The sequence below is a fragment of the Gouania willdenowi genome, chromosome 15, assembly GCF_900634775.1.
Source record: "Gouania willdenowi chromosome 15, fGouWil2.1, whole genome shotgun sequence".
In the NCBI taxonomy this organism is placed as follows: Eukaryota; Metazoa; Chordata; class Actinopteri; order Blenniiformes; family Gobiesocidae; genus Gouania; species Gouania willdenowi.
Genome location: NC_041058.1, coordinates 9,143,628 through 9,155,713, shown reverse-complemented (window position 1 = coordinate 9,155,713; position 12,086 = coordinate 9,143,628). Strand labels below are relative to the sequence as shown.

Sequence of the window (12,086 nt, the reverse complement as noted above, 5' to 3'; positions counted from 1 at the left end):
GTATACTTATTTGTTGTTTTGCATATTTTGTTGCCACATCATTCAATTTTGTTGATTTTTTGTGTGTTTTTGGAGTCCTTTCGTGTGGTTTTGTTCTCATTTTGTATATTTGTCTATCATTTCTTTATATATTTGAAGTCTTCTTGTTTGGAGTGATATTGTGTGTATTTGTAGTGGTCTTATGTTTTTGTTCTTCTTTTGTGTGTATTTGTTGTTATTCTACATATTTTGCTGCTGCATTATTACGTTTTTTTCTTTTTTTCTTTTTTCTTTTTGGAGTCGGTTTGTGTGAGTTTGTTTTATTTTTCTGTCATTTTTGTGTATATTTGTAGTCATCTTGTGTGTTTTTGGAGTCCTTTAGTGTATTTTCACAGAATTATTGGACAGGGACATTTGAAATGCTCCTCTTAGTCTATCGGTGGCAGTAGGTAGTACAACACTAATTCTGATGCTGCTTATTTACGGTTGTAGTTTCATTTTTTCACGCATTGCCATTTTCAGTAGTTCAACCTTTTACAGTGTGTTTGCTGTGAAACTAAACAGACTAGTGAAGCACAGTAGAGAGCTCCAAAACAATGCAGCCTTACAAACGCTGAAACATCAATGAAAAATGCTGCCAATGCAGGAAACAAAACAGTTCTGTGATGTAAACAACCTCAATGTCTATGGCAATGAATGATAAACTCCACATTGTTTCTAAAGCTTAACGCCGTCATAAACAGTTTTGTTCCACACGGCACAATGACTTCGTTCATATTCATACCATTCTTTTCAAAAACACAATCACAAATATAGTTACATTTTATGCCACAAAGTTGATGCTAGAGCAGTGTTTTTCAACATTGGGTCATCTGAAATATCTAGTTATTTGTTAATTTGTGCACTCGTGCACTCTGTATTTGTGACACACTTTGATAAACTAATTGTAAGATTATTTATTCTTTTAATTCTTCACATTGAAAAGATGAGATACATACATTTTACAGCATGTGGAAACCTGTTTTGGAGTATTTAAACTTTAGATGACCCCCATTACACTTGTGGATATTTTGACTATGATGTTTGATACGTGATTACATAATCTCTCCTGGTTTTGGTCACACTGTCCTAAGTAGGCCAGATACCATCGTACACTGATAACATTTGCCAAGGCCTCTTCTCAGAGACTGTCATTGTTATGCTTAGTGCTATCAGCAGCATACAAATCCCTGAGAGCACAGAATAACTATAGATTCATTGGGACACACACACACACACGGAAACCTCTGCATCCAAGACCTAAAACCCTTTGACCAAATAAACCCTGTGTCCACATCTGACCAGTAAACCCTACAACTTGACTCCGTCTCATTCCATTCAAAACCGCCACAACAGTATTAGTATTGTGTATTTTTTTGTTTTGTGTAGTAGTTGTGTTTGTTTTTCCTGGTCTACTTGTGTTTAGGATAAACTCTGGACTAAGTACTGTATTGTACTGTTACACGTGAAATGTTAACTCATAAAGTTAAAAATAATAATAATTATTATTATTATTATAATTATAATAATTATTATTATTATAATTATAATAATTATTGTAGAAAAAAATGTCTCTGGGGTTGCCAGACATTTGTGATATCAAAATGGGGTCACGACCGAAAAAAGGTTGTGTACTTACTTCCTCTGATTGTAGCAAAACTTAAAAATTTCGGTTTTATGGTCACATTATTTTTCATCTGGTAGGTACAATCTAACACTATATAAGACATAATTGTCAACTTCATTCAGGTAGAATCACTTACTTTTTTGTTTTACAATTATCAGACTCATGAGAGCAAATGGAGCCTGAGCTTGAAATTGCATTGCACCTATTTATTAGACCAGTGTTTCTCAAATGGGGGTACACTAGTGAAAAAGTACCATCGCTGTTGATAGAAATCTCCTTCAAAATGGTTTTGTGTAAAAACCAATCATTGGGGGGTTACACTCACAATATGCCTCACCTTGAATGAGCTTACGTTAGCTTACATAGGCTCTACTGCTAAACCTGTACAGAAAAAAATAATGCAGTATAATAGAATAAATGCAAGGTTCCTGAGGCTAAGGGCTTTGTTATAGCGGAGATGTACTAATGTGTCTAAAAGTACAGAAAAACGGAATAATTCAACAAATTGAATTCATCTTTTTCATTAAAGCGAAAATTTGAGGAAGAAATAAACTATGTGTTGCACCACTGTTTGTAAGCAAGGTACATTTTATGCTACTAAACCCTTTTCATGTTGTTTTCCAGTGGTATTATAAATATTTGAATATATTTGCATTTTTCATTTGGTTCCTAGAAATGAGGTGAGATAGTAGTTCTGAGTAGCGTGTTCAAACAAACTGACTGACACCTCGCAGTCTGTTACCCTTTAAATACTTTGAATTGGTTATTAATGATAATGTTGTATATTTATCATAGCTGACTGCAGCACATACAGTAAATAGGATTTAAGCTGGTTAATGATAAGATATATTTAAAATCTACTATATACAGGGGTTCCCAAGCATTTTTTGAATCGTGACCCAATTTTTAATTCACAGATTTCCTCATGCCCCCAATACTTTTTTTTTTCTCAAATCAATTTTTGTGATCAAACATGATCAATTTTTGATCATGTTTGTAATACTACGTAACAAATAGAGATTAGCTTGGATTAGTGTACAAAGTGACAAATATTTTCATACTATATATATATATAGAGAGATTATTTATTTTTCCATTTTATTTTATTTATTCTATTTATTTATTTAATTTTGTTTTATTTGATTAGATTTATTTATTTATTTAATTAATTTTCCTTTTCTTTATTTTCCATTTTCTTTGAACTTGATTCATATTTGACAAAGAGTGGAACTAAGAGTATAGAATACAGTTGTATACAATTGTGTGCTGTTTTTTCTACTGCATTTTAGTTGAACTAGATTTATATTTGACAAAGTGACAGTATAGAAATGCAGTTAATTAAGTTTGTGTTGTTTTAATGAAAAAAAAAAAAAGAAGAATTAAAACTTTTTTTTCAGAAATTTCAGGCGACCCCACATGGGGTCAAGACCCCAAGGTTGAAGAACGCCACACGAATACAACTCACAGTAGGCATTAATGAGCAACGCTGAAATAACAAATTCCATACTTATGAACCTATAACTACCAGTAATTATGTACTGTAAACACTGTTTATTTATTTAATCAAACAAGGTCAAATTTGTTCCACTGAATAATTTAATCTTTCCCTTTTCCTGCTTTTACAGCTTTACTAGATAAACTGAGAGATTAGGTGGTCAAGTTCAACTGATGTAAAAACACTCGGCTCAGTAAAATATGGCCATTATTAAATCACTCTCCAACAATGCGTTTGTCATACGAGCTGCGTTTTTCTTTTGTGCCACAGCACTGCAACATATAATTTGTTGAGCTCACACTGATTATCCAACAATTATAACCATAAGCCGAGTATTATTATGACGATGTCCTATTTTTGGGCCGCCTGTACAAAACACGGGATGCATTGTATAGCCTGAAATGTTTTCATCAGAAATAGGTCTTACTGTCTTCAGTAATTGAAGATAGAAGATAGGAGGTTTTTGACTACAGGCAGGGGTGGACTGGGCTTCTGGCATACCGGGCTGTGTCTCGGTGAGGCGGTCCGGTACATTTTAGTTTTTTTTGACGAACGAGTGGAGGCAGACATAATAACAGGTGGCCAAAAATGGTCTAAAAGTGGCAAAAACCTGGCAAGAAAAGAGTGCAAAGTGACTAAAATGGGCCAAAAGAAATGAAGAGCGGCCAAGAAAGGGGCAAATAAAGAGAAACCAGGTGGTATGTAATGGCAAAGGGTAGCTTAAGTGAGCAAAATGTGGCAATCAATAGTGAAAAATAGCATAAATGTGTAATAAAAAGAGGCAAAATCTAGAATAAAAAGTAAACAAGTGGTATTTATTGGGCAAAAGTTAGCTTACTTGGATTAAAGGTGGCCAAATTATTTTTCAGAAAGGACAAAACTTGGATAAAAGTGGCAAAAAGAACTTGTAGAAATGGACAAAAATAGGGAAAAAAAATAGTTATTTATTGGCAAAAGGTAGCTAAAGTCTGAAAAAAGTGTCAGAACTTTTTGAAAAAGAACAAAAGTTTGCTTATTTGGGAGAAAAGTGGGGGAAAAAAATTATAAAAGTGTCAAAGAAAACTTTGAAAAAAGGGATATTTTTTGGCAAAAGGTAGCTAAAGCCTGAAATGAAAATAGATAAAAAGGGGTTAAAAAGTTTCCCCCTTTTAAGGTTTTGTGCCACATGTTGATGATTACTGACTTAAATGCCAGGGCTGATTTTTTATTCCAGTCCACCCCTGACTAGAGCATAAAGTCAAACTCATACATCAATCAGCCTTGGCAGCCCATCTCGTTGGTGAAGGTTTTTCTTTTTGGTATATTTGTTCTTTTGTTATGCTTATGCTGACCATAAACGCTGTAGTTTCAGGGACTCTCTGAACCAAGGCTTTTGTTCATTTCCAAATTCGCTCAAATTCTTTAAAGTTGTTCACCTCCTGCCTAAGTTATCCATCCACCTACGAAAAATAGTGCAGGATAAAAAAAGCAAAATCTGTGCAGGTCGCCTTAGTTGTGGCAATAATGGTGTAAACTAATGATGAAGAAAAAGTCTCCCACCCGTGGCTGCTCCCAGAGAGACATACAGTATTTACTAACTGAATAGAACATTATCTTAATCTTTTGGATGAGCATAACTAATGGGAAAATGAACTTTTAAAGGGGTGGTATTATGAAAAAAATCACTTTATAATGGTTTTGCTACAGTGAACAACATTGCTCATCACCAAAAGAACACCATACCTACAGAGAAGCATGGTGGTGGCAGCATCATGCTTTGGGGCTGTTTTTCTTCAGCTGGAACTGGGGCCTTAGTCAGGGTGGAGGGAATTATGAACAGTTCAAAATACCAGGCAGTGTTGGCACAAAACCTTCGGGCTTCTGTTAGAAAGCTGAAGATGAAGAGGAACTTTATCTTTCAAAACGACAATGACCCTAAGCACGCAGCCACATCAACAAAAGAATGGCTTCACCAGATTAAGATTGAGGTTTTGGAATGACCCAGCCAGTCAGAACTGAATCTGATTGAACATCTGTGGGGTGATCTGAAGAGGGCTGTGCACAGGAGATTTTTGTAAAGAAAAATGAGCAAATATTGCCAAAAAGAGTGCTGTAATAAAAGCCGAAGGTGCTGCAACAAAGTATTAGTTTAAGAGTGTGCATATTTATGTAACCAGGTTATCTTGAGTTTTTTTATTTTTTTATTTTTCCCCTTCAAAGGTTTCAGGTTGTTTTTCAATGCCATTATACAGGTTATAGGTCACATTAAAGGTGGAAAAAGTTGTGAAATTACATCACAAAAACCTGGCATTTGAACAGGCGTGTGTAGTCTAAATCAGTCATTGCCCAAATGCAGAAAAAACTAAAAACTGTATCAGCAGTGAAAAAAATACTTATTTTTCATTTAAATTTGAGTAAACTTTTTGGTACAACTTTCAACGGCACATCAAAAGAAATAAATGTTTACTTCATGTTATAAAAGCACTCAATATGTTTTTTAAACATAATTAATGAAAAAACAGGTTGAATCATATCTGTGAGCATAAGTAAACAAATAGTGCTCAGTTTGAACAAAATTACATCAACTCTGAGCAATTTATTTAGTATCCATTTACATTAAAGTCATCCCTTATTACTTGTCAAATCTACATTTTAGAGCTGATTAAAAACTGACAAACAGCAATCCTGCTTTCACTCGGGCGGATTCACTAAGATCTGAAATAAATGGTGGTAAACAAGGTACGTCCCTAATTCCTTTGGTGGCAAAGTTTCCTCACCTGCTGCGAGCAATTAACTCAGATTGCAGCAATTATTAGTGCATGTGCAGAAGTGGTGAAGACCGCCCTGTTTAAATGAGCATTTTGTGCATGTTATTTTGACAATGGAGGGTGAAGGAGAGCTGAGTGCGTGGACAGGGGCACAGATGTGACACCGTGCCCAGCGGCCACAAAAAGAAAAAACAAGCCTTTAATTTAAACGTAAATAAAAAGTAAAAACATTTCATTTCAAAGCACAAATTTGACATTGTTTAGATGCAGGTTGTTTTCCGTTAAGACTGAGTTATGTGCAATGTTTTATTTATGTTTTGTGCCTTATATTCATTTACTTGCGGTTAATACAAGTCCATACACATTTGTTGCTTTTTTGAAGATATGTCCTTTCATTTTAATACTTTATATTCTGTATATATTTTAAAATCTTTCTACTGTTCAGAGAGAAATGGTTTTTTTTTTGATTTTTTTGTTTGTTCAGCACATGTTGAAAAATTTTAAATTAATGATGACTGATATTTTTGATTATTATTATTATTTGATTATTATTTCTTTGATAAATGCATTTTCTCTGTTAAATGCAAAAGTGAAACAATAAAAAAGATGCATTCCTTTTGAAACGGGTTCATGAAAAACTACTTTGTATTAGATCTTCTCGTGTTTGCTGTCCCGTTTCATTTTGTTGCCCCATATACGGTACCTACTGATCGTCCTCCTCCACTTTCATGACATCATGCTCCAACCCGTGTCGTTTAGCGATGCTATGCAGCATGCAGCAGACCACAATGATCTGGGCTACTTTTTGGGGCTGTAGAGCAGTGCTCCACCAGTGCGGTCCAAACAAAATTCCAAAGGAATGCTCTACAATGTTTCTGCTGCTGCTTCATCCAATATCTCCAAAATGGCATGCGTTGATAAATGATACATTCTTAGAATTGTGAATTCATTCATCCCAGAAATATTAACTCGAGGTCTGAAAAAGCGATCCCTCGGTCGTCTTTCCTCTCGCCTGTGCCATCTCCTCACAAATATCACTGCTGTCATCACTGCGCACAAAGCTTTGACAATTACTACCTAGTTGTTGTGTGTGATAAATGTATAGGGAAAAATTGGGGGTGCAATCAAGTCCAAGTTTGATGAATTACATTGTGCCCATACGTTAATTCATTTGCATTTCCTCCTCCCATTTTTTGTGCCCCTTATAAGATCCCCATACTTTACATATTCATCAGAGCGTAACGCGCTAAAAGGATTGTAGGCGCATTGTGACGTGCAGAAAACACTCCTGAATCCCTGGGGTTTGTACCCCTTATTAGCGCGTGGAGTGACGTTTGCACACGTTTTAATACCCCTAAACCTTTAGTGAAATCGCCCCTCAGTGTTTTTGATTTATCCATGTTGGCACTTTCTTAATAACAATAAAAGGCCAAAGATGTAAAATATGTTTCCCACTGTTTACACTTGCAATACAACTTACCTGATGAATGAAAACCTGTGCACCTCTAGGGCTCATCAACAGCACTGCTCGCCTCAACGTGTCTCTGTAGCGGTTTAGTTCTTCAGTCCTCATCATGTTGAAGAGGTCAGTGAACACCCGACTGACGTTGCGATCCACTCTCTGCAAGGATACGTCCAGACCCAGCCTCGACGCCTGGTCCATAAAGGTTTGTAACCCACGGATATCTGATGGAGAGAGGGCAAACCAGATCAGATCACATCGTAGAAACAGAACCAAACACAATAAGAAAAAGCTTTCTTACAAATGTATTTATTTTTGACTATTTTATTGTGAACGAAAACGCGCTTTTTGAACACCAAAGTAGTCCAAAAGCACTTTATAATATTAGCTCATTCACACACTAATGGGACAGAGCTGCCAAGGCACTAGTCGATCACTGAGAGCAACTTGGGTTTAGGGGTCTTGACCGAGGACTCTTCAAAAATAGTAATCAAACCCCCAACCTCTCGACCAGAGGACGACTACTCTACCACCTGAGCCACGGTCACCAATTTGATCAAAATTGTAGATAAACAACTGCATACAGTCAGTGTTTACAGGTTTTGTTACAGGGCTTTTATGTGCTCATGTACATGTAGGCGTTTGTGTGCATGATTGTGTCCATGCCTATGTGTACTTTCTAAATAAGGGAAGGCAGTTTTCATAAAGTAAGTAATCCATTTACCAATCAAAGCTGATTTTCTGCAGAGCACACACAATAAGAACACGATTCCCTGTGATGGCTGGATCAGCTACCCTGAATGTGCCAGGTAATGCTGCATAGTGGGGGAACTCTGTGCTCTGTGTGGGTGTGTGCAGACCTAATTTTGCAAGGAAAATCAAATAAACATGTAGAATTGTGGGAAAGCACATTCTACCTGGTGGGTGCCACAAATGGGAGGGTTTTACCTCCTGAACTCCTAAACTACTTGTATAAACAGCAAGCTAAATATATGTTTTAAAGCTGCTATATATATATAATATTTTTTTTTTTTTGTCAGATAAATCCATAGCATAAGCCTCATAAGTAGATAAATTGAAGATTGTTTGCTCAAAGAAAATATGTAAAAAGTTTGAAATTGAGGCTCAAATGTTTGTTTTGATCTCCACTGTAAACACTCTCTTATTGACACATAGCATTGTGGGACGTGGAGTCATGCGGCCGCCCCCTCCCTCTGAAATTCACTGCCTCAAGACATTCAAAACTGTTCCACTCTGGACTCTTTCAAATTATGCCTCAAAACCCATAAGCAATATTTATGAAACTACAGCGAAAAGCAAATTAAATTAAATGGTGCTTTCTTGAAATGTGCCCTCATTGGCCTGCCATGTATAATCTCTGTTGTTTATTACGGAACAACATTAAGGTTCTACAAAGACAAACACACTGCACAACAAAGACGATAAATGGATATAGTGTAAAATAGAAGTTTAACAAATTATAGACTGCCATTTCAAGAAAATATGATTCACGACTGATGATGACTGATTGGGGGACCATGACCATGGGTGCGTCCGAATAGCCCCTCCTATCTCCTTTCCTATCCACTTTCCCCTTAACCCCCAGAAGTGTTTAAATGGCAACCATGATAAGGAGCATTCCAATTCTCTAAAAGCTAAGGGGAGCAGGCTCAATGCTTCCTTCATAACCTCCTTTAGCCTAGGAAACACTGATGCATCCTTCACCAAAGGAGACCAGATAATGTTGCCCCACAATTCCTTGCGGCGACAACATTTAAAGAGACACGCTTATCCGAGCGTTCACAGAAACTCACAGACTGAAAAGAGACGTAGATTATGTAAGTAAACAATGCAATAATATGCCTTGAAACACTTTAAACAATCTAAAACCCATAATTTATGATATGCGGGCCATCTAATCAGATCATAAATGACATAAAACAGAACACTCTGTGAATAAAGGTATCAGAGACATTTTTAGCCGCATTATGTTTTATTCAACATATCCCATTTACCAAGGAATGCTTTGTGCGATTGTACATGTGTATGCCTACAACATTATGTAGGCCTATATCTTAATGTGATATTTTTTAAGTGTCACTTTTGTTCTTTGTAGCCTCTATTCCTTTGATTTACATTCAAACCTTGTGATATTTGAGATTATATCAGCGGTTAAAGGCACAGGGGAAAGTGTTAGAAATGTGCTTTTAGTACAGTCCATTTTATGAAATGTACAGTTTTTTCACCACGGCAGCTAACCTACACCGCCGTCGGATTATTATGTCACCTAGTGGAAGTGCGTCTGATTGTCAAAACAACGTGATCATCATTCCATAACTCCTTGAGAAAGTCTCTTAACACATTTCCGAGCAATAAGTAGAAACTAGGCCAATGAGGAAAATCCTTGACTAAATCTTAGCAGAGAAGCAACATATTGGTTCATCGCTCCTCATTACTCAGTCTCTACCTTGGGGGGAAGCTGAGGTAGCAATGTGACTAAGCACCACATAAAACAAATCATGAGAATTAAATGCAATGTTTGATTTTTCTGAAACAGTGGCCTTGCAATCTATTTTTGGGGGAACAGAAGAGGCTGTTGGGTTTACTCGCAACGAGGTAAAAATGCTCAAAGGCCAGAAACGCAATCCAATTCATTATGTTGATGTGTCGCCAAACTTTTACAGCAATATTCTGTAAGTGCCCAAATGCAAATACACACACACACATCCTGACACTGACACAAGCTATTTCTTTAAAATGAAATTGCTTCTCTTTTTGGCACATCGAGAATATAATGGGCACAACCTCAACCAATGAGTATGTATTATTTTATTGATTTTTTTTTGCAAGTTAGCCACTGTTTATCTTCTATTTTACTTTATTTAATCCACCCATTTTCCAAATTAATGTTTACTCTCTTGATGAAATGGAGTACCCATCCACTATTCAGTATAAAGTAAACAGCTATTACAATTACTGTTCAGAGTTGACTTAGGGTTGGAGTCATTGATGAGTGTATTCCAGACAGGCAGTGTCTTATTACACATTCAGACTAATTTGCTTACTTTACACACCAGTGGTTTTCCCCGCTGGAGTGTGTTAGTTATTTCTACTGTCACCAAAGTATTAAAAAGTAAGAGATAAATTAAAAAAGGAAGCTCGCCGACAGTGTTGCAAATTATTAAATATCTGCTCTGTGAATCAGAGCTTATTCTAGATGTCTCTTTTTCTGGCAAATAAAATAACACAGATTAATGATAACAATGCACAGAATAATTAAAAAAAAATCCATCTTTTTTGACTCTACACAACTTTTGTGCACACAGTGGAAATTTTGTTCGAAAGCAAATGATTCAGTAACTTAAAATAAATAAAAAGAATAAGCACATTAAACACTGCTTTTTAGGCAACACATAAGAGGAACTGATCCATAATTTTCATAATCTGAGGGAAAACTTTTCGGAAAATAAAAAAAAAAAGATAAATAAAGGCTTAGTTAATCTGAAATCAAAGCCAAAGGACAGCTACATTGTAATAACTACTATCAGAATCTGATCAGAACACAGGCCTTCAAAGCCAGCATTCCAAAACCAGACTTTTTTTTATTGGGCTACCAGTTTAGCCATGGACAGGGCTGCAGAAAAGAGGATTAACGTAGAATTAGAGGGCTGATTTTTGTTAACCCAAGCGTTATTGCTAAACACAAATCTGTCTGAAAGTTTCAGATACCAAAATAAACCCTTGGCCTGAAATGTAATAAAATGTTTCATACATTTTGCTGCCTATTTGCACATTCTGTCATTAAAAAATGTGTCCTGCCTATCATACTTTAAAAGTAGGATAGCAAAGACGGAATGAGAAACAGCATATGAAGAGGCTCAATGAGATTTTTCAGCTCTATCATCTTGTGAAACTAAACTAATGAGTCCCTCTTGGATTAAAGCTAGGCTGATATGAGAATATTATGTTACAAAGTCTCTGAGGCTTTAACTGAGCCAGCCATGGAGCTATGCAGCAATCCATGCGGAAAAGCCAAGAAAGTGGCTGTGTTAAACTAACCTGTTTACTCCGAGGCAGTGACACAGGTCTGTTTGGATGATTACTGTAATTCTTGGAACAATTACAATCAGTAATTATATACAAGTTAGATTCAAGGCTTTGTTGATCTGACCCAGTGGCAGAAGGGCGTTTAGTCCAAACACATGCAGTATATGAGGTCAGTAGGACAGCAGTAGTGTGGGATGTGTTTTATGTAAAATACGAGGTTGACCATAAACATGAAATAAACATAAACCACTAATGTGTGAAATAATATCTGGTACATACTTGGTATTCAGTGTAACACCCGGGAACCACTTATGGTTAAGGTTTTGCTCATGGGTTCTGATTGACCGCAGCAGTTTTGAAGATGCTACCAATGACCAATCTGCTGTCTATGTCACCCACTGCTATGTTATTAGTAAGCAAGGGTGTATTTCAGGACGGCTACATTAACTACCCAGAAATAGCTCCGCGCTCAGGGAGTAAATGAAATGGTTTTCCTGGTTTTTATTAAATGAAACGTGCTACAATAGATGATGACACACCACATACTAGTGTTGTGCTCAAGACCACATTATCCAAGACTTTCGGAAGTAGAGACCGGGTCAAGCCCAAGACCAAGACCAAGACCAAGACCAAGACAACCCAAGACCGAGACAAGAAAAAATCCATTTCAAAAACCATGACAAGGTTGAA

General features: G+C 36.4%; 1 protein-coding gene across 1 annotated transcript in view; it reads right to left on the bottom strand.

Moving 5' to 3' along the window:
• Nucleotides 1-12,086, bottom strand: part of grid1a (glutamate receptor, ionotropic, delta 1a) — a 288,284-nt gene that overhangs the window by 85,188 nt on the left and 191,010 nt on the right. The window contains exon 4 of the mRNA XM_028468034.1: nucleotides 7,368-7,573. Within this exon, the coding sequence (XP_028323835.1) occupies nucleotides 7,368-7,573 (206 nt within the window). The remainder of the gene's footprint in view (nucleotides 1-7,367; nucleotides 7,574-12,086) is intronic.